Source organism: Notolabrus celidotus, chromosome 10, assembly GCF_009762535.1.
Source record: "Notolabrus celidotus isolate fNotCel1 chromosome 10, fNotCel1.pri, whole genome shotgun sequence".
Classification (NCBI taxonomy): domain Eukaryota; kingdom Metazoa; phylum Chordata; class Actinopteri; order Labriformes; family Labridae; genus Notolabrus; species Notolabrus celidotus.
In genome coordinates this window covers 20,215,942-20,240,518 of record NC_048281.1, presented here as the reverse complement: position 1 = coordinate 20,240,518, position 24,577 = coordinate 20,215,942, and the positions used below count along the sequence as shown (strand labels likewise).

At 38.8% G+C, this 24,577-nt stretch overlaps 1 protein-coding gene across 1 annotated transcript in view; it reads right to left on the bottom strand.

Moving 5' to 3' along the window:
* Window positions 1-24,577, bottom strand: part of LOC117820696 (receptor tyrosine-protein kinase erbB-4-like) — a 415,812-nt gene that overhangs the window by 19,938 nt on the left and 371,297 nt on the right. Inside the window, 1 exon segment of the mRNA XM_034694572.1 lies at window positions 1,692-1,847. Coding sequence (XP_034550463.1) covers window positions 1,692-1,847 — 156 coding nt within the window.

Below are 24,577 nucleotides of genomic sequence, written 5' to 3'. Positions count from 1 at the left end.
TGGATAGGCCAGAAGCCCATGTATAGAGACCTCCAAGGACACATTTGTTTACTTTGGCTATAGGTTTTTGAGATCCCTCTCCTCCAAAAGTAAATTAAACGGTCCAATAGAGCAGAATAGTATCTAACTGACTCCACTGAAAGTCTCCTTTGAGATGGGCTTATTTCCTCCCTGAGGATACAAAACCCTAATTAATTTGAATATGTATTGTCGTCTTTAACAACTTGTCAGTGGTATAGTGATAAATAATAACTCAATGATACTGTATGTAAATGAGCCTGACATGATGCATCTAAAAGTGCAGTGCACTACACATCCACTGCACCACCACCACGACTGATCAATCTACTCACAGGACAAGTTTAATGACAACATGACAACAGCTACTCTTACAAACACTTTTCTCCAGTGTTGGACAAGCTACTGTAAAAATGTTGTACGCTAAGCTAACAGTTACTCTACTCTAAATTAAGCTTCTCAACACTTAAGCTACGCCCAAGAGAAAGGCAAGCTACGATACAGCAACACAGAAAAGTAGCACAGAGAATGTTCATTCAAACTACTTTGTTTGTGAAATAAAATTTTCCCAAATGTGTTGGGTTGTATTTAACCCTTTAAATATGCTTGGCAAATAGAGCAGGAGCAAAAGCCATACGATACTTCTGAGAATCAGGCCCACAATAATAAAGCACTGTGCTCAACCAATATGTAGAGTGCCACAGTAATATATAAGGTGCTTGCTGTTGCATTATGGGCACCCAGGGGCGTATGTTTGATTTTTACATTGGTCGAGACACCCCAACCCCACCATGTTAACTTACTGTGAGCCCCATCAAACAAGTCTACAATACAACACTCAACTCATGTTGGAGCCTGAGACTACAGAAAGATTCATTTATATTATATTATACTAAATCTGTATTATCTGAATTTCCTCTTCTCTCCTCCTCCCCAGTTCATATAATTTAGACATCTACAGGTACTTTATTCAAAGTGTCAAGTTACTACACCTGACAACATGCTGCTTCCTGTTATAGCCATTTCAAAGTAAGTTTTTTTGGACTACATAACATGAGGGGACTTTTATTGTGAAATCTTTTTGGGGAATGAAATGTTAATCATTGAAGTAGCTTAACTTTGATTAAAGGGGGCCTTCAGGAGTTTTATTATTTACATTTCTTCATCTTGCTCTGCTACTGTTTGATGAGCGTGGCTCTGCCCTCCTGAAGTGTCGTACATTTGCGCTGCCCCACAGTTTGGGAAGCACTGGCCTAGGGAGCTAAGCCAACCAAAAAACAGACCGGTCTCAAAGACGTATTTTGGAGGCAGTGCCAAAGTGGGAAAGGATTTAACTCTATGTGTGGCATGAAGAGATTTTTTTCCCCTTCAACCTTAATGTTGGTGGGGACATTTCAGCCATTGCTTGAGATTGGTAGGGACACGTCCCTACTGTGCATACACAATTCTACGCCACTGGGCACTATACAAATATGGGTGTGGTATTGATCCATCAACTAAACTTGATCAGAAAAGAAGAACATTTCCCACAAAGTTGAACTCTTTATCTTCACAGCATACTTAAGAAGAAACAGTAAAACTAATTTAAAAATTGCCATTCCAACATTTGTGCCAAGGGTCCCAAATGACCCTCTAAAGTTTCTAAAGTGTCACAAAGGGATGACAGAGCTTACCTTTCCTCCATCAGCATTATATTCCTTCTCATTGACATCCAGAAGGCGAGCCAGGCCAAAGTCGGTTATCTTTATGTGGTTGGGAGATTTAACCAGGACATTGCGGGCAGCCAGATCCCGATGAACCAGCCTACGCTCCTCCAAATACATCATCCCCTGCAACACACAAACAAATAAACACACAAAGCTCAATTATTCCTTATCAATTTCATTTCTGTACAATATACACCAAAGCATGACTGTGCTCTGCTTGCAGCACAAACACACATGCAAGTATGATTTCTGCTCCACATCACCATCTGTCTTCATCATCATCATCACTATCATCACTATGAACATCAAGACCCCATTAGAAATTCTATAATTATTTGTGTCATCATCATTACCACCACATTGTGTTTTTATGGTTATACATCTCATCAATCAACAACTAGAGTGTGGAAAAGCCCATCTTTATTGCCAAATGCTTGGCGATGCAATAACAGCAGAATCCATAAGTATCAACCCAGAGGCAGGTTTTCAATTAAAAATGGGACCCAGAGGAGTGAGGAATGTTGGAGTAAAACATTTTATTCAATACGTTTACTGAACAATTAAGAAAAACTACCTCCCTGCTCTTTCTCTTTTTTTCTTACATTCTTAAATGTTTGGACGGATTTATTTATCATTAAAGTATAAGATTTATGTCAGCGGGATCTTTCTCCCATCTTTTAGGTAACAGCATGAACACCAAGCATAAATTAAGGAATTCATACCCCCACAAACACTTGCACTTCTATCAGAAAGAGTTGTCTGTCAGTAAGAGGGTCTGTTACTACCCTTTATTTGGTAATGCAAATGTTACCTAGGAATTTGTATTAGTTATTGTCGGAAAAATATTATCTATTCGCAGCTGTAATCTTCAAGTGTTTGCTACGAAGAAGCAATATGAAACTGACACGCATTTCCTTAAAACTAGAAATGTAGGTATTGGAGTCTGCATCAACAAAACAGATCCAAGATTTCAGTCTAACGTAAAATGCTAATAATGTCCTCAAGCTGCGAAAGAACAGCTCTATACAGTTATGTAAAAGCTTCTCTACATCTTTGTGCCCTGCATCTCAAGTCTAAACTGCTTATTGTGCTTATTGTGCTTGACTTCAGAAGTGGCACTGAAGAGGAAAAAAAACAAAAGATATGTCTTGAAGTGAAAGACAGATTGGAGGAAAAAATACATTTCAAATTGGACAAGTAATAACAGGAGCTACTTTGTTTGAGGTTGTGTCGGCACACAGAAAAACAAGGCCTTATTTGAAACCATAACACATTGGATTTAGCCAGAATGGGATGAAAGGAGGAGTGGATGGAGGAGGAAAAGGGGTGGGGTTTATGTGGGGTTGAGCGGTGGCAGTCTGAGAGGTGAGATTACATTGCGAAGGCTATAATCACAATGCCTCATTTGGCTTCCTCCCAGGAGATGACATGTATTTCCAGAACACACCTGTGCATTTACACACAGGCTCATGCATGGCTGCAGAAATGCAACTCCCATGGAGATGCAGCTGCGTATGTATGTGAGTGTGTGTTGATGTGAGTATGAGTATGGGTGTGTGTAGGGGAAGGGGTTGGGAAGGGGATCATCTCTGCTGAGCTATTGATTAGGGAACTACAAAACATGAACATCCCTGTAATTAGATTAACAAAATAAATGATTACCTCACACAAACCTTGATTATGTTCATATATCCACTTTTGTTATGCTATGTTATATCTGATTGTTGTGTCTATTTCAGGGCAAATGTCCTCTTACAATAATAAACAGACAACTAAACGGTTGAGTCAGTTTTGTTTTGACTTGAGACAAGCTTAATTCAGCATTTTCATTGGATCCTCAGTCTGTGATTCCACTGATAAATAATAATATAATGAACAGAAATAAAGGGAATATTTGTTTTTTTCTCTTTTTTTTTTCCGATTTAGTTGTCTAATGTCAGTATTTGAAATACAATTCTAGCAACCTCTTGCACATTGCTCTGTGGTTTGATTCCAGACCACATGAAGCTCTCAAACAAAAGTCTTAGATACAATTAGCACATCAAGAAAACTTGAAGTACACATAACACTTAATACTAACGAAACATGTAAAGGATAATGCAAAGTGAGAGAGTGTTTTTTTCTAGATGAGAATCCAACTAAGGTGAGCAGGACCCTTCTGCTTCATGTAGCAGAGATTTGTTGTTGAGTCATGTATTTAACGCAGCTGGGTAATCATATTAAATAAAACACCTTTTTTGTCAACCTTTAATACAGCAAATAAGTAGGGATGTCTTGATCCAAATTTCATCTATCTAATCGCAGCCAATCTGGTAGTGATGTGTCATGATCAAAAGCTGTGGCTCTGAGAGCCAATGCTTTATAGTGAATCAGAAGAGCCGGCTCGCATCGAGAGAGAGCCCGCTCCCAGTTTTTTCCTTTACTCACTGAGAGGAGAAATCGGATCAGCCCATCCGAGCTGAGGCATCTGATTTTTCTCAATGCCAACCTGCACTGAGGACATTAATGATGTTTGCTCCAGTTTGGTTCTGGTTCTGTTTGCTTGAGTTTGGCTCCGGTTCTGGTTCTGTTCTGTGGATATGTTTGCAGTTTTTTGTTAATTTGTGCAATAAAAAAGTTTGATTAAAATACTAAACAAAACTAAGAATGGTTTTGTAACAGAATAAATACACAAAAATTAGGCAATTATAAGGCTTCTCACAAAAACACACTGTAAGTAAAAGGGTTTTCAACACACAAACCATTAGTTTTTGCAAAATTAAGGTAAAATATACGGCTACAAAAGATCCTAAATTAAGAGCCGTTCGGGAGTCGAATGAGCCGGCTCTTCTTTGAGAGCCGAGTCAAAAGAGCCGGCTCTCTGAAAAGAGCCAAACTTCCCATCCCTACAATCTGGGCCTTTTCTAGCTGATTGGGGATCGGCTATTTGAGCCTGAGCACAAGTTACAGCATAATGCAATTGAGCGAGTAACTTAGCATCAGCAACCCCATGGCTAAAATGTCATCAGTGTGAAAATATTTTAAACTAGAAAACAAAAAATGGTCCAACAGCCACATGCAATTTATGAAATGATCATTTAGTGAGGTGGTAGCAGCAGGGCATCAATACAAATTTGATAGGACATCTAAAATTAAACATGCAACATATACAGCGCATTAATTAAAGCAACAAACTCTGGACTTAATAAAGAAGGATGAATTTCTGGGAGAGAGAGTGAAGAGGCCAAAAGGATTACAGAGATGGTGATTGAATTCATCATTTTGAAAAACCAAGATGCACAGAGAGCGCAGGTAAACTAAGTTAAATGGTATGTGCCGAAGACATCTTTTAGTTCATTTGTTTACTTTTTGGATTTTTGTTAAGAATGAAAGCGAACGAACACAAATGTAGGCAGCTCTATTATCTAGGTAATGCAAGTCTTGGATGGTCTTGGGATTTGGATCATGATCACGAGCCAACAAATCTGATCTGGACGTCTCTTGCGTTGACATTTATGGGTGAATACTGTATGACTTCAATAAAATGCCTGGTCCAAATGAACCTGATGCCCTTGTTTTCCATACAAATCTAAATATGCATAGCCTCATATGTAAATAAGTTAATGACTTCACCTTACAGTGACAGTCACAATGACGGGGGATGTGCAGCTGCGGCCAGATGTCCAAAGTCAAAGGAGAATACATGTCAGGGAAGGTGACACAGTTGTACACACTAAACTAGCTGATTGGCATCTAAACACATTTTAACCTGAGTTATTTCTTCACTTTGGTGTTTGTTCCAGGTCTTGAAAGCATGTGTTAGTTTGCATGATATGTTGTAAGGGTGAGAATAAAAGATGTGGGGCTCCAAAATCAAGTGTGTGTATGTGTGAAATGGTATACACTGCCAGGTTTCTGACAGATTCTTATTTGTACATAAATCGTGCCCAGTAATCTCCTCAATTTTCAAGACAATTAAGCAGTGGAGGGAGAACGGATGGCTTGGCAAACCGTGAATTTTAATTTACCAGCACAATGAGATTGAGAGGGGGAGTTGATGGAAGTGGCTGCAGACGTGCGTGAGCAACCAACTTCTTTTTTTTCCCCTTTTTCTACTTGGTTGAATTCGTTTACTGCCCTCCCGTGTGAGCACAGTGAGAAGAACTGACTGCCAGAGGTTTGTAATTGCATCAAACCAGAATGCCACAACCGGGGAAATGCCAGTGGTGGAAGCTATATTTCAGGTAAGCCCACCACCAGACAAAATCACTGGGCTTCAGACAGACTCTGCTATGATCACACCTCCAGACGACAGCTGCTTTCCAATCAGTAGGGATCAAGCCGATGCCTTACACCCTACACAAGAAGAGGAGAGGCAAACCAAAGAAGAAATCTGAATGGCAAAAAGAGGCATGTTTGGGCTTTGCATGTGAAAGGAAATTACAAAAATAAAACAGTTTCTGGTTTGTGACAAGAAACTAAGTACTACTCCGCACTGTTTACAACAATACAACTTGTTCACAGTCAAAATAAACTGTGTCCCTTTTCTTTTTACATTTTTGCACACTGGAAAAGACCGATGTTTACAAGATGTTTGTATGTTTTGCTTTAACTACCTTTTTATATATTATATTTTACTATGATTATTACTATCATTATTATTCTATCTTAATTGTGTTTTCATGGTATTTGTACATACATTTTTGTATAGGTATGTGAACATGCACTCTATTTTTTGTAATGCCCATATGTCTATTCATACTTTATTTTTCTGTATTATTTTTACCTTATTATATGGAAAGAAAAAATAAAATAAAAATTGGATCATAAAACACTACCTGTGCCATAAGATACCAATTGTTGCATTTCTGATGGTTTTCATCTCACTATTGACAACAGTTTGGCAGAGAGATGTTACTAATTTCTCACTAATCTACTGTAGGTTTGTTCAAATTCAGAAAAGTTCTCATTTGATACGAATATGACAAGAACATAAACATGACATAAGTAGTACTTCTAGGTCAGTAAACAGGATGTTATAACTGCTCTCTTCCTTATCTATTATCCGATAGAAGTGTACATAGTGTGTATATGTCTGTAGTAGTTGCCATATTTTATTTTATTCCATTTTATTTTATTATATTTTACCCTTGTCATTGCTATTATTATTGTTATTATATTTTTTAACTATGTTAGTACATTGTTGTATTCCCCTGTCCCATGTTGTAAGCTGCTGTAACAAAATAATTTCCCCCAACGGGGGACAAATAAAGTATATCTTATCTTATCTTATCTTCCCATACAAGAAAATTACTACCCTTCCATTGAATACTCCGATCTCCCACTAGGGTTATATTTCCGTATTGCACAAACTCATGTGAAGAAAAACTAAATCGATGGGACTGTCCTCAGATGTTTTGTGAACACAAATTTAGAAAGGATTGCAGAGAACTATGGATGAAATCAATAGGAAAGAGTAAGGGGATGTGGCGTTTATTTTTCACCAGCTGCGCTTTCCACTGTTATTTACTTGAGCAAGATAGACACACAAACACTGTTGGACTCAGAGGAAGCTGTCAACACGCAGCAGCAGCACACGCACACATACGCACACGCACACACACACACACACACACGCACACGCACATGGACACACACACACACACACACACACACACAGAAATCTATAATCTTGTGATTCATCCTGATTCAGTGTTATTCATGAGGAAACTCTTTTAATGAGATAGAACATCCTACTGAGACTCTAAACCTCTGAGTGTTCTCTTTCGTAAATGGGTGTGTTTGAGCATGTGTGAGGTGATTCATGTTTATTTTTGTTATATTGATTCCACGGTAAAGATGAAAGCACTTTGGTGTGTGATCTCTGTTCACTTACTGTTAGGTTCGCCTTAAATTTGGGAAGTGCTTATTTTATCTCTGACGTGGACTATCCGCTGAGATGTATTTGTGTCATCTGCTATTATGAGGACCACTATCAATGAGGCTTTTTGTATGGGTTAGAAACATTTTTACAGTGCCTGATGAGACCTTGTTTAACATTCACCATAATAACGGCAAGGTAAACCCAAACCTGACCAGGTTCTTTGAATTTAGCTTCAACCCTGCTTTTTGAAATGAATTTAAAAATGTTTTTAATTATGCCCTAAATATTCACAAAGCCATTGAAATAAAACTATGAAGTTTCTCAGTAATTTTGCTTGAAATGTTACCACTAATAAAGCAGTTTGGAGGGTTCTTGGATTTTGTTGGGTACCTGTGAGTGTCCGAAGAGAAGACATGTCTCCTTTCTGATGTAAGTTGGTGAATGTTGCTGAAGGTAATTCGGTAAAGCCATGACTTGTTTGTCCAACCAATCTCTTTTGTACTTAAAAAACTACTTTGGAATAGGGATGGGTACGAGTACTCGAGTACTTGCCGTAGACCCCATTATTCGAATAGCATTTTGTTACTCGCGCACCTGGCAACATACCTTGAACTCATACAGCGTTACATGTCTGACCATGTGCTTTTTGTTTTCGCCTCACTGAATATACAAGGTAGGAAAATAATTAACGGGATATAAACGTTTGACTTCTCCGGCCACGGCTTCAGCTTTAGAACACACCAAGATCGATTTCAGCAAAAACAACTGTTTTACAGCAGCTACGGCAACACTTTAGGAACACGTTATTCAACTGAAAGCGAAAGCACAACAAACACAGAACCATCTGCGACACCTGCGGCATGTCAGTTAAAAAAAAGTGCTGTCTGGAAGTACTAAGAAAAAAAGATGAAGTTAATGTGCAGTGCAAGATATGTGGCGTTAAACTTACATAGCATAGAAATACTAGTTTGATGATTAACCACATGCACTTAAAGCACAAGGAGAAAACAGTGGAGACAGATAACAGGCAGTCTCGTCTTTTGCTCGCCCTGTTAGCACATGTCATTGTGATGAAACCAGAGCGGAGAAGATTAGCCTGATAATAACCAAAATTGTAACTGGAGATATGCTCCCATTAAGTTTTGTGGAAGGAGAAGGCTTCAAAGAGCTGATCGCGTTAGTCGAGCCGGAGTACTAGCTACCATCACAGAGAACAACAACTACGAGAGTGGAAAAGATGTCTGAAGAAAAGGCAGCAGAACTTACTACAATTCTGGTCTGGTAGGTCCGTGTCCGGTGGACTTTTATTTGTTTATTTTTGTTTACGGTTAAAAAAAAAGTATAATTGTGTGTACTCGAGTAATCGTGCATTAGGAAATTCGAGTAATCGATTACAAGGATTACGGTAAATTCCCATCCCTACTTTGGAACAGCATGTTTTGAAAAAAGCTTGACTTGTCGTGTTGAAGTCTGGAAATCCTTGTCAGCTCTTTCACTTGCTTCCAGTCTGTGCTAGCTAAGCTAAGCTAATCGACTTTTGGCTACCCACACCTTTTCACTTTCCTCTCAATCATCTCTATACAGTGTTTTTGGGAATCCAAAATAATTTAGCTGGTCCTCATTTTACCATAGTAAAAAACGTAGACACTTTTATAAAAAACCTTTAGTAGACTAAATTAATAATGAATAATTAGAGCATGGGGTAACTGTAACCCCAGTACACTTGCTAACTTATGGCCCTTTTCCACCTGGCCAGTCTTAGCCCTACTCTACTCGACTTGACTCGACTCTACTCGGTTTGTGTTGCGTTTCCAGGGGCGCGGTACCTTGTGTCAGATACCAGTTTTTCGTACCTGCTCTGCTCTGGTTCCAAGCAAGCAGAGCCGATACTAAAAGGTGATGTCGACGGACTGCTGGCCACTGATTGGTCAGCGAATGTCGTCACCAAAGAGTCATGAGCTCGACGCCCAACACAGGAATCAAACCCGCCATTTAAAAAAAACAACAACATCAGTACTGTACAACGTCTGCGTGAGTCGGTACTCGGGCTGGTGGAAAAGGTAGTCAAACCGAGTCGAGTCGGGCTGGAACTGTGTAGTGGAAAAGGGCCATAAGTGGGGAATTCCTTGCTTTTTTTGCATCCCTGATGTAAGGTTTTGAGAATATGGTAACCTTATTACATGGCAATAGTATGCTTAGTCTTAATTTGTATTCAGGACACTGGCTAATGATAACTTTAAGCTGGACACACACTGGACGGCTGGATTTCATACCCAGTTTGCCAACCCCAATGATCGGGGGTGGTGCTAGTCTTGCAGGTTGCCTTGGTAGTGCTCAGCGGAATGTTATATTCTATATAAGGATATCAGCTCTAGTTGGATACTGTACATTTCATTTGAAGCACTCAAAAACAGACCCATAGAAATCTGCAACTTCTGTGAATGAGAGTAATATGATTCTGAACACCATACGCAGCAGCATGAGCGCATGACTCATCTATGCTGTTTTTGCTCTTGTATTGCATAGCCTCATTTGCTCATTTTAACTGGGATGCCAGTATTTCTGGAGGGCACAGAATGTTTGGTGATTGTCTGCTCTGTGTTATCATATTGTGAACAACAGTGCTGTTTTATTAGGAGGTTCTTTTACACTGCTGCAGCGTCTGCTTGACGTAATACATGTTTAATGGATGCTTTGGATATAAAAAGATCCCAGTGAGCTAGGGAGAAGGTGAATCACTGTTTAAGGAATGAGGTGAAACGAATCAGATCAACGTAGAGGAGAAGCTGAGAGAAAGGGGGGGTGAAATGATAACACAATAATGATGAAAGCAGGAGGCTTTCATTTCATTTTGAGCTCCCGTGTCAGAATGAATTTAGCAAATGACATTAGGGGGCAGCTTGAATATGAACAATTTGTCTCTGCTCAGACTGTGTTAGCAGTGTGCGAGTGGAAACCTTGTCTGTATACATTTATTCTCTCTGATCAGTGCTAAATCAACTGCCATACCTACAGCAGAGAGGATGCTTTATCCCTCTTACAAAGAAAAACACAAATAGTCTCAAGAGTGCAACAAATCTGGCACAATATGCCATTAACACTGAAGGAACAGATGTCAAAAGACTTGACTGATTTTAGAAATTAGCCCGTTCAATTTATGCTCTGTATGAAATGCAAAACTATTGTTTCCTCATATTCCTGTTGAACTAAAATTCACTTTCTTACTGACTCAACTCTTAAAATCCTGCTAAACACATTTAAATCCTGACCAAAATAGCAGCCAACAACAGAATGTGTCCTGCTAACCATTTGATTTATGGTGCTTTTCTGGAAGGGTACTTTGGGAGTATATAGGCCCATTACACTAACACTACACAACAGCCAATTTTGAGGTAATTATGTTGGATGAAATGTAGTTTGAATTTGTTTAATATCCCTCCAAATGAGGTCTCTTGAAATTTTGTTCAATTGTATAAGCCCCAAAGAGGGAAAATTAGGCACCTTTCATTTACTAAAACTAGCTTAGATTAATGTAAACCCTTTGGCATTTTTACAATAAAAATGTGGGTCAAACATGCTGCCCCTAATCTCCAGTTTGAATCACTGAGCTCTCTCTGGACCAACCTACCAAACTTAGAATTACTCTTCCCTGTTATGTTCTGTTATTTCCTTACTTTAACATTGAAACAGATGGGGCGGAATCTTCAAATCCACTTCCACTTCTTCAACACTATACTACTTCTTCAATACTACAGCTCATAGCTTTAGGATACTTTCACTTATAGACTCCATTTAAACTTTAAACTGTTCACAAGACTTTCAGCAATCTACACTTGTTTCACTTTTTTTGATACCTTTCACAGTTTCACAGATTTCACTGTTCAAAAATTCATCAAATTTCAGCTCTTCCCTCACTTTAACATTGGTGTGTGTGGGATGGAACTCTAGTGAGCAGAGTGAGAGATTCAAAACTTAGAGTGGGCAGGCTGGGAAAACAATGGGACTTGGCCTCTGGAAAAATTGCCAGAAAATCCACAAATGTCACTCCACATACACAAATAAGACATCAAAACGTTCCCTGTCTTCTCCTGCTTCTGTCAAAGAGGTAACCAAAGCAAAATATTGTACCGTTGAGCAAGCAGGTCACCAACTGTCAGAGAAAGTCTCTATGCTCGGCCATCTGCCGTAATGTTAAAAATTTCTGGAGGGAAGCAAAAGTTTCACCTTTCTTAACTCGCTGCCCTGACTACATTTCTGACTGTACAGACATGAAAAACACATCACTGTGTTCATCAGGGCCTTGTGATGCTCACGGTTTGATCCTTTTTCTGATAGCTATTACGGTTATCGCACAGTGTGTAGACCCTAATTTCCCCATGAATCCCATTCTTAATCAACTGTCACACAGCAGTTACACAGCTGGTCCCATCACCATGGCAACAGTTAATGACAGTTGGAGACAAAGCTGACTCAGATGACCTCATCGGTGCTGACTGACACAAAGACACACGCACATACACACACACACACACACACACACACACACACACACACACACACACACACACACACACACACACACACATATACACATATACACAGGTGATTCAGATGACCTCATCAGTGAATGACACACATACACAAGCATGCATGCACACACACGCACACACACACACACAGGTTAGACATTTTCATAGTTTGTCAAGCAGTTTTATAGGTGCTACTACTTCTTCCCCTCCTTCCACTCCTTCCACTTCTTCCACTTCTTCTACTTTTTTCTATCCTTTTACTTTTTCCACTCCTTTCACTTCTTCCACTACTTCTACTTTTTCCATTCCTTCAACTTTTTCCTCTACTTCTACTTTTTCCACTACTTCTACTTTTTCTTCTTCTTCTTCTTCTTCTTCTTCTTCTTCTTCTTCTTCTTCTTCTTCTTCTTCTTCTTCTTCTTCTTCTTCTTCTTCTTCTTCTTCTTCTTCTTCTTCTTCTTCTTCTTCTTCTTCTTCTTCTTCTTCTTCTTCTTCTTCTTCTTCTTCTTCTTCTTCTTCTTCTTCTTCTTCTTCTTCTTCTTCTTCTTCTTCCACTAATTCAACTGCTTCTACTACTCTTCCACATGTTCAGCTGTGTTTCACAGCTTTCAGCCTTCAGCTTCAGCATTTCAACGCATTTTCTTTCAGGAAATGCAACCTTTCTAGTTTTGATTGAAGATAAAGCTCTAACAGAAACACTGAGCTTTAAGTATTATTGTTACCTGGCTCTATTAAATACTTGATTCTTATTGGTCAAAACCACACAGCAACTGTGATTGATTCTCAACAGCAAAAGAGACGCCAGGGACGAGGTGATTAGACAAGTTATATCAAACAATCAACAGAAAGGAGTCTTCACTGCTGCCTGTTGACAATGTGGCAAAAGCATTTCTTTCTCAGGCTGGTATTACCTTAAGTGGAGATGGTTAGTTTAATGTGAATAAATACAAATAGGCAGGCTAATGTTTTAACTTGACCGGGAAATGAAATGATCCATTTATCCCAAAAGGAGGTTGATTAGAATCTGTTGCCACGGAGGGGTAATTAGGTGTATTATTATCTGTTCAAATAAATTGTATTTCAAATCAAATAGATCATCTTAAATCCATTGTGTTATGTCTTTAGTTGGTAGCTGGGGAATAAGCAGCATAGTGTATGGTGAGCAGGTGGTTATTGACTAAGAATCCCTTCAGGGAAGACAAAACACTGCCGCTTAGCATTAGGGTCCAGATCATCCTGTCGGGATTCCGACCGACATAACCACCTGCTCATTTTACATTATACCTTACTTGTTCCACTGTTGCAGAGGTTAGTGTGTACTGGGGAAAAAGGCATTACGATTGCATCTTCCTGGTACTTGGAATGAATCACAGTAGTGACATGAAACTTAAAAAGACATGTGTCATTGGATGGTTTTAAGGTAATTTAAATAACTTGAAGGCAGACACATCTGGCTTAAGCCTTTTTTCATAAATATTTGTTTTATGACTATTCATGTGTCATAAAAATGTATCGTCTATCATGTTTTTAATTATGGCTCATCATTGCTTACAAACTTTGTAAGCTGTGCTTATATTGAACATTCTTTAAAATCTTTTTACCTCTAAAAGGGCTTTTCAGTACATTAGCATTCACATTCATGCCCTTATGATGACATCATCTCAACATCATCTGTCAAGTAAAGCATCAGGTTCATGAACAGATTTGGCTGACACATGTAGCAGGGTTGATGTTAGGTGGAATGGGGGCTGGAAACATGAACACCCATACTATTTTTTTCCCTAATTCATTTCAGATCAAAGTTAAGTTTAAGTATTAAAGACAATAATGGTTTGGGATTACAGAAGACAGAGTGAGTGGGTGCTGCAGCAACCACATAATAACCATGAGTAATAGATCATTTCAAATGACTGGAAAAGACTGGGTTTTATTCCATGGCAATGCAACGGGTGAGGATGTGATGCGTAGGGAGAAAGGGAGGCTGGTTGTGTTTTTGCTGAAGAGCTGTCAAGCAGACATCACTCCAAATGGGATTCAACCTCTTTCCTGTAACTGTCACGGTGGCAGCTGAGTGGGGATTGACCTCCCTTGGCCACGGTTGTTGATTTTTTTTCTTTTTCCAGTTAACAATCCACCCGTCATAGGATTCATATCGGCTGCTTCCAATTGAATAATAAAGCCAGAATTTAATTTTGATTCATGAATGTGAGTACACAGTCTGGGATCTGGCAGAGTTTTGAGGTTTTGTGTAGAGTCTGAGTTTTTAAAATATAATTTCATTAATTGCTTTTTCACGCTAGGGAAAGGGGAAACGTAGAAAACAGGTTTCATCATATAACTTGTGTTAGAAATAGGATTGGCTATAAAAATTAAAAGATTTGAGGGACTGAGGGAATAAAAAAGAACAAACCTCATCAACTTCATGAAGAATCCCCTACATTTCTCTTTTGGCTTCTATGAAATATTTTATCTTTTACCTCTATTAATCATTTTGCTAACAAAACCCGCATCACTGCATACAAAGCAAATTCTCTACTGAGAGATTGATTTTTAGTTTTGGAGAGAGGAAAACATTCTCATTTTGTTTTGATTAACTAGAATTAATGTTTACATATGGCTTATCTACAATTTGCAAGTGAAATGAACCAAAAACCAAAAACCAGTGACAGTTAATGGCAGGGCAACAGACAGGCCCCTTTTTTTGCCTGAGAGAAAGAATAGAGTTAAGCTAATATTTTTGAAGCCCTTTATCCAGCTGGCCCTTATGAATGAATGTATGAAGAGTATCCTTTGACCTCGGCAGCCACAGAAGGAGGGACCGAGACAAAAAAGGAGAGTGTGAGAGAGAGAGAGAGAGAGAGAGAGAGAGAGAGAGAGAGAGAGAGAGAGAGAGAGAGAGAGAGAGAGAGAGAGAGAGAGAGAGAGAGAGAGAGAGAGAGAGAGAGAGAGAGAGAGAGAGAGAGAGAGAGAGAGAGAGAGAGAGAGAGAGAGAGAGAGAGAGAGAAAAACAAGGACAAGGGACAGCAATGCATACAAAGCAGACTCCTCTAAAGCTGCTTTAGGTGAGGATGTTTTGTTAATTGAGGCTTTAACACAAAGGAATTTCTGACATCTGAAGAGTTTACAGTGAAAGTCCTAATTATAATAAGTTGTAATTACATTAGTTATTCTCACATGCCCATCACGGGTCACTGGAAACTGTAGTGTTAACTAATAATGCACAAACTTTGCATTTAGGTTGGTGTAAGTACTATAAAATTTGGAATATAAGATTATCAAAAACTGTACACCATTTTGTCCTCTTAAAGAGAGTTCCGTCCCACATACCGTTGCCAGTAGAGCAGTATAAGATGCAGAGAAAGGTTGTTATGGTACTTTGGCTAGAAGATGATGTTTGAAGAGGCAAGTGGTAACTTGGCTGATAAACAACAACATGAACCAAGCGCAACTAACTTTGACTGTTTTTGGACGTTATTATCATGCATTTGAAGAAAATGGTTGTTTGTTTAGGGCTGCACAGTGGTGCAGTGGGTAGCGCTGTTGCCTCACAGGTAGAAGGTTCCCGGTTCGAATCGCCGGGCAGGTGCCTTTCTGTGTGGAGTTTGCATGTTCTCCCCGTGGGTTCTCTCCGGTACTCCGGCTTCCTCCCACAGTCCAAAAACATGATCACCAGGTTGATTGATCACTCTAAATGGCCCGTAGGTGTGAGTGTGTGCATGAATGGTTGTGTGTCTCTCTGTGTTAGCCCTGTGATAGGTTGGCGACCTGTCCAGGGTGTACACTGCCTTCTGCCCATGAACTCTTCATTTACAAACATGCTCTTTAAAGGTTATACTGGGCAGTGACAAGTTTTTTCATCCCAAATTTTAAATGGCAGTCTTTCTGTTGGGTTTACGTTATGGGTCCAAAATACTTTTTTGTGGGTCTAAGCATTGTACACATTCCTACCAAATTTCATAATTCTGGATTAAACATTCTATGATGGCTGATTTTCTGAAATTTTGAAAGGGGTGCCACTGAGCCGTTTAAGCATGCCCACCAACAATTACCACATCAGACTTTTTATTTCTCCACTTTGCTCACGTCTTCCAAGTTTGATAATTGTGCAGGTATATATTAAGTACCACACTTAGACTGTTTTCGAAACCGCCAACTATACTAGCAGTATGTACTGATTTGGCTAAAATTCAGTATGTGGTAATGGTTGTGTGTCTCTCTGTGTTAGCCCTGTGATAGGTTGGCGACCTGTCCAGGGTGTACCCGGCCTTCCGCCCAAAGCCAGCTGGGATAGGCTCCAGCCCCCCGTGACCCCTCACAGAATCAGCGGTCAAGATAACGGATGGATTATTGTTTGTTTACAATTAATTTTTAAAACTTTCAGAGGGCTGGATTGATTGAAAAGACTCTTCAATTTGAGATAACAAGTGATGAGTATAGATGGATTGGTCACAGACAGTGGGTCTGTTCTTACCTCACAACTATCAGTTATTTAAGCTACCGTACTGTTAGCCAGTAGGGTGATGAATACAGATGGCACTAGAAAGAGTTAATAGTTACACAGAAACTACATGTTGTGGACCTTGCAATAGAAATCCTGAACCTAGACACATAAGAGAAACCTTTTTTCTCTCAGAGAGCTTCCACAAAGAAGACTGCATCATATATTCAAGTGAGACTTAAATTCCAGATTTTGTGTGGTTCATTAAATATAAGGAATATTGGCAAGCAGTGTCAAAACCATTACATTTATGTAGCTTCAGAGGAATTAGAATGCATTTAAGGGGGGAAAAGGGTCCTACATGTAATGTAAAGAACATGTTTCAGTTTTATTTGATTTATCTCTAAGCCCTCAGGCTGCTTCCTGACATTAAGATGAATAGATTATTTGAAAAATATTGAGCTCCACCGAAAAGCCTGAACCAGCCAAGAATACTTCAAAGTCTGCATCTCGCCCTCACCACCAGTCAGTAACAGGAAAAAAAAGAGTATGGTTCTCTTTTCTCGATAGGATGTGTGGGTGATGCATTTAAGGAAATTAGAAATGTCAGATCTGCCAGACTGTCTATTAAATTATGAAGTAATATTTGCAATATTTTACTGCACCAGGCTTTCAGGTTTCCTCCAGTTTCAATGATGCAACTGGGACAACTGTGGCATGATCATTTCCTGGCCATCTTAAAACAAGTTTGCATTGGAAACAGACGGCGATGAAATCATTATGTAAAGATACATGGACTTTTTTTTTTCTATATGTACCCCATTTCTGGTGAAACCTCTCAGCATTTTGTTCCTTTTGATGTTTCTTCCCTTTAATATTTTGAGAGCATGCACTTGTGTGTGTGTGATGTATGAGGAATGAAACAGTCAGAAAAGATGGAAGAGGAATGACAGCATGCTTTCCACTTCTAGGGTCTGATGGGGTCTTGGGGGTTTGTATGAGGTTAGAAAAAGGGTAGGATCTGCAGAATAACGCATTTAAGACAAAAATAAAAAGGGACACATAAAGAGCATGTTGTAGGGAGGGCAGGTAAATCCAAGCACTCAGCAGAAATGCATCCATCTTTCTCTCTTCATAATTAAATCATCTCATACTGATAGGTCAGAAGGACCAGCAAACAATGGTTTGGAAAGGGCATGATTCTGCAACTCATTCTTTATCTTTTTTGTCTCTGTCTCTGCAGGGGCATTAGTTCACTAAAATCTAAGTGAATTCCCCTGCATCAAAAATCCTCGAGGGACAATTTAACTTTCATCTCACAAAGGGATACAAGGACTAAAGCAGCGGGTTCAAAGTTCATGCAGAGCAACAGAAGGAGGAACAGCTAGCCATCTAGCTCCCATTCATGGCAAAATCTCAAAGATTTGTTGGTTTTTTTTGACAGCAATTCAAACAGATTGGATATTACTTTGGTTTCTGTTGCCTTGAGTACCATAAACTAAATGTGTTTAAAAGTAAAATGTTTTTAGTTCCTGCTACAACACGTAATATTTGTGAGCCTGTGTTCCAAGGTTGAAAAATATTATCTGATCAATGAAATAAAAAAAACAGACATGCTGTACATTTGAGGAGTTCATTTGCAAAAACAGATAACACACTTTTAGAAAATTAATTAAAAAAACAACAACATTTTTTCTATTAGGTATTATCAATCAATTGAAGTTGGGTGGCTTTTACTAAGTCAAAATGGCATTACTAATTAGCTGTATTTAAAAATGTAACTTTATTAAACATTTATATTAAAGGAAATATGTTTTTTATTTATTTATAAAAACAGAGATATCTGTTTTTGCAAATGAACTCTTAATTTACAAACATGCTCTTTAAAGGTTATACTGTGCAGTGACAAGTTTTTTCATCCCAAATTTTAAATGGCAGTCTTTCTGTTGGGTTTACGATATGGGTCCAAAATACTTTCTTGTGGGTCTGAGCGTTGTACACATTCCTACCAAATTTCATAACATTCAACTGTTTAAATCATAAGTGGATGCTAAAGAAGCAGTTTCTCTTTCGGCTTCGCTGTTGTTTACTTCCGCATTTCAAAACCAGAAATCCAGTGTTGTCTGACCCAGCATACTGCAACACAGATCGAACAGAACAGCCATACTACATACTAAATTCAAACGCAGTATGTAGTAGGAAGTATCTACTGCCTACTACAATAGTAAGTAGTATGTAGCAGGCCGCTTCGAAAACAGCCTTATACTTATGGGTTTCATAATGGGGACTGGTTGGTGCTCGATGAAGTTTGAGTGGGATATGACAAACTGGACAGCAATCATAGATGATCATTCAAATGCAGTCACTTTCTGTTGCCAGAAGGTGGCGCTGTGGCTAATGTGAAAGTTTTCAAATATTGATGTGTTAAGGCCAGGATGCGTAATAAGTGAATTTGATTTCGTACTTCTACATACAACATAGTTTACATTTACTCTTGCTTAAAGGTTTGCAAGGTTGAGTCTATATAATACATACAATCTTATTGTTTCTCTATTTGCATCTCTTTTTCTGGCTCTTTGTCATATTATCACTTATTACTTAATGGCTGTTTTGTCTCTTTGCATGTCCATTCCTGTCTCAAAGCTAAAAGGCAATGGACATATTGCAGTGTTGCACACCAGGTCATCACTAACCCACATGCAACTTGGCTATGATTATTTTGGGAACTGCCAACTCCTGTGGCACACACATGTGAGCCGAATGCATGTTAGCAATATCAACACATCCAAAATTAGTTCCTTTGAGTTTGTATGTTGGTCTTGTTGTATAGCTGAGAAGCAGACACATAGCGAAACACATTAAGGGGAGAATAGAGCGAAGCCAGGTCCAAAATAAGGTGTTACTCTGTGTGTCTGGATGCATGTGTGACCCAGATTGTGCGATCCTGCCTTGCTTACTGTCAGTTTACTGCTAGAGTCTCTACTGCCTCCCTGCCAGCATGCTGGTGTGTGCCATGCCCCCTCAGGCACTTTTGGGATCAGGTGGCATATTCATAACACACGCCAACAACATGACCTTGTCCTGGAAGGGCCCACTCGTGCCCAGTGACGAGGGCAACTAGGGCCAATGGGGTTAGCGGGACTGGAGAAAGAATGAGACACCAGATGGAGATGTTAATGCACTTGGCATGGTGTAATCTGCCGCCATCCCTCTCTGTCTTCCTTTTCCTCCATTTCAGTCTGTCTCTGTCTCTTACTCTGTGTGCCAATGAGTACACACGGCAGAAAAATGTCATTCTTAAAGTGCCATAATGAAATATATGAGTGGTCAGCCTCTCTCGGCTGCCAAAAAGCTGCAGCCACATGATCAGCTCTCTGGAACAGACCCACTCAATTTGTGCCCTCTTCAATTACAGTGGTCTGTAATTTGCAGTGAGTAAATCAGAACAGAAGGAGCTAAGCTTGCTAATTACAATGGAGAGTTGACCAGATTTCTAATGAAGTGCTATTAAGAAATAGACTAAACAATTTAATAACAAACAGAGGTGTTTGTAGCTTTTATTTGCAGGACTTAAAGATGAGTTTTTCTAATGCCAAAACTAGTTGAAAAAATGTAATGTCCTTTAAAGACTTGTCATGATGAAGTTGCCCCACACATATAATAATACATGAGTTTGTGCATTGAAGTAAGAGTGTTAGACTACATCTATTTGCATATGTGGGAGGGATGGTGTCATGTGTGAAAAACTATCTGTATATAAGCAATTAAACACAAAGCTCGCCCAATTTGTAAAGATTTTCTCTCTAGGTGCTAACTTAATAATTAAAGGCGTCAAATAAAACATAGGAAAAACTGCTCTCATGTATTAATGTGTTAATGTGGGATTATGTTCATTTGTTGACATGTTTTGAAAATATTTGCACACTGATAGGAATGTGTAGTTATAATTTGTGGTCATTGAATATGAATTGATTAATGTAAGTCTGAAAATGCATTTTTGCATGTAATGAGCAATGCAATTGTTTCACTGATGTACCAATAGTTGGTCATCAGCTTGTGTTTGGTAAATAAAATGGTAAATAGACTTGTACTTATATAGCGCTTTTCTCATCTTTAATTATACTCCAATGAAATGAGACCAGAGGTGCTTGTGAATATGAAGACAACAAATTGTACCATAATTTTAAAGTGCTGAGCAAAAAAATCTACCCCAATACAAATAAAATGATGGTTCAATGGCCCTTAAAAAATCAAATATTCATAAACATTACATGAGACATTACTGCAGAATAAAGCATGCAGTATTTCACATACACTCAACTGAACCCAAACATAAAATCCCTCTCACTGAAGTCCAATTTATGACAGAAAAAGGCATTAGTTAACTTCAAACACACGCACACTCACACATCAAATGCACTAAAGACATTTAAATTGGTGACCAGAAAGAGACAAAAACAAAAGAAAGAAAAGGGAACAGTTGTATCCAGCCTCTGTAGGACAGAGGCCTTTTTGTAGTCAGTCAGCTGCGGTTTTTGCCAGCAGGAATTGTGTTCAGTGGTTTATTACACCTCCTCTCTTTCTTTCCTCTCCAGCTCTGTGGTTTGTGGACCATCATTATACCATCATAAAGATGTTTGTCATCACATAATCTTAAACTTGCTTTCAACTTTGCCTTAATTATTGTAGAAAGTGAAGCTATGATTGTCCCAACTTTTTGCCATTATGTTTTGATGATCTGCTCATAAAGACATGTTTGTATTGGCACTGACTGGATACAGAAGTTATATCTCTCTTTTAACTCGATCCATGTGTCTTTGTCTGGTATAAGAATTGACTTGTAGTATATTTCAGTGTCTGGATTTCAGCTGTTGCAACATAACACCAGCTGGATGTCTTGTACAACATCAAGCTTTCATTCCATTTCAGACTGCAATCTGAAATGGGGACATGACAGCCCAAGAAACCCATGCTGACCTGTCACTGTGTATGTTCACCCTGTGTAGTTTGTCTGTAGCTGTCATGGCAACTGCTCTTTGTTGACAGAAAATAGCAAAAAAGATTTCGCTCAGCAGTTAATCCTGACACCAAACTTTCTTACAAATAATATGCTAAGGCATTTCAGAATCACAAAACAAAAAATGGAGAAAGTCTGTGTGTATGAAGGTAGACTTGTTGCTAGTTTTTAACATTACAGAAAATCACTTTGACTTGTTTGAAATCACCTGTTTGCTTTCTCTTCAGCACTGGAGGCACCACTGATTCACGCAATCTCAATTCTAGAGAAGAGATAAAGAATTAAGTTATATAGTTTTATTCTGTCTTTTAAAGTTTTGCTCTGTGATACTGTTACTGTTTCCTATTATATTGGAGAAAAGTTGTATTTTGCTGTCGGCAAGTTTTTTAAATGGTTCCGCTGTAAATTAGGAGGTCAGTGGGTCGCAAGTAAAACAAAATAAAAATCTGTTTCTGTGCATATTATGGCTTTTGACAAATAACCTCATAAGCTTTACTGCACAACTATTACTTTTTTTCAAATATGCTGTCTGATACCACACACTACTCAGTATATTGTGCTTTCCTCATACTGGAGCACATTCAGCACGGCTTATGCATCTTGTAATCCAGATGCAGTTAGCGGTACCTGTAAAGCCAGCTGCTGTGAAAATTTGAAGGAGTTTTATGAACGAATCAGACCCCAACTCACTGCTTTGGTTTGAGAGAGGAGTAGCTTTTGGAGAATGGGGAATATTGCGCTTTTAGTTTTTGTTTGTTCAGTGTTTCATTTCCCTTAACTCATCTATTTTGCAGGATCCTCCCATAGACTGTATAAAATATGGACGTAGGATCCGTGACGTCACCCATCTGTTTCTGAAGAGCTGTTTGAGGCCAATCGGCGGCGGCAGCCATATTGCTGCTGTCGAGTGATTATGATGTAAAGAGGCAGAGTTTGAGCCTCCTAGCCAACAGCTGCTGTGTTCCCGCAGTCAGCTGTGCCTTTCATTGGAAGACTCGTGATCTCAATATCTTTGAAATTGCTGAGTTCTAAAAAAATTCACCCCGCCTACAGAGTGTGCCGATCGAGAAGTTAGCTATCCAGACTACACTCGTCTTTTGTACCAGGCTGTAAACATGTTTATTTCTGCTGTAAAGATTGTCTTTTTCCCATTCATGTGTATGTGACTTCCAATACTTCTGGAGCCAGTCTCAAGCGTATTCTCGATGAACTGCAGTTTTTAGCACTTCCGCATTGGACTCATATTTTTAGACCGGAGGTTGCTGCTTTGATCCTCCCCATGTATTGTGGCTTTTAAGTCATATTCTTTAGCCAAATATCCAGCTGACAGGTTGGAGAGTTAGATGTATGTTTTGAAGTTTTCATAGCTGAAGATTTTCTTGGCTTTTACACTTAAAACCTGTCTATAATTCTACAGTAGAGTACAGTAATTAATATAATTTAGTAAACGTCAGTGATCAAGGGCTCAAGACTGAAGTATAGGAGGCTCTACAGAAAAGTAGATGCAGCTAAAAAAATGTACGTGAAATAGTTCATTTCTTGGACCATGAACATGGTTCAAAATGTTTGTTTAAATGAAATATGAATATGAACTACTTCACTTTAGACTGTATGAACTGAACTTTTTTAATTTTTTGTGTGAACTGGCACAACACTGCTTGTATCTGATACAGCTGAGCCCCCTGGGGGATAAAAATAAACACTGATGCACTTCTTTCATAAATAAACCAAAGATTTACTAATTATCTTTTTATTTACACAATTTTATCAACAGATAGTTGTAATGTACCCTGCAAGTATGCTATTAGAGTTTTTGACAATATGTGCAAATCTCATTTTGACAAATTCAGAGCAGACAAAGGTGGTGTCCCCTGATGTTTTCATTCTGATTATGAATAAGTCAGAAAAACACACATGAAGTATACCCAAGCTGCAACCTCTGGTCTAAAAATATTGTCCAATGCGGAAGCGCTAAAAGCTGCGGTTCATCGAGGATCCACTTGAGGCTGGCTCCGGAAGTACCGGAAGTCACATACACATGAATGGGAAAAAGACGATCTTTACAGCAGAAATAAACATGTTTACAGTCTGGTACAAAAGACAAGTGTAGTCTGAATAGCTCATTTCTCGATGTGCTCTCACTGTAGAGGGGGGTGAATTTTTTTCTAACGCGTCAATTTCGAAGATATATTTAGATTACTAGTCTTCCAATGAGAGGCACAGCTGCCTGTGGGAACACTGCAGCTGTTGGCTAGGAGGCTCAAACTCCGCCTCTTTACGTCATAATCACTCGACAGCAGCAATATGGCTGCCGCCGCCGATTGGCCTCAAACAGCTCTTCAGAAACAGATGGGTGACGTCACGGATACTACGTCCATATTTTATACAGTCAAAGTGTATACCTTGTGGTATTTTAACAGAATTTTAGCAGCTGTTTTTTTTAAGAGGAAATACTTTTTTTTTTTTTTACAATTTTATAATATTGGTAATTATATAAATTATATCATCACTGAAATGTATGCTTTTTATACTGATCCATGCAACAGCAATGATGTCATCAGTGGCATTGAACACTTTCCTTGAGAGATGGGTGAGTTGTGTTTGAGTGGATTTCTTATTGTGCTGATAATCTCACTATATAGACTACTCCAGGGATCTTTCTGAGTACAGAGAATATAGGGAACATGAGTGTGTTATTTCAGACATAGCCTTAGTTACTTTTTAGATTATAAAGATGGAAGTCCATACACACACCACTTTGAGAACTGGATAGAAGTGGAAAGTAAGAAGATGAGAAAAACAGAAAAAAAGCTTTTATTCACTTTCATATTGAAATTTTGGTTATTTGTGCTTAATGATTACTTTATTCAGGCCAGGCCTGGTTTGAAAAGGAAACTATGAAATACATCTGCAAAATCCTTGTCCAAAGGAAAATGTCTTGCGAATTGTGTTGATTCCAAATATCACTTAAAAAGATGATCAAGCATCTTCATGTGTATGTTTGGA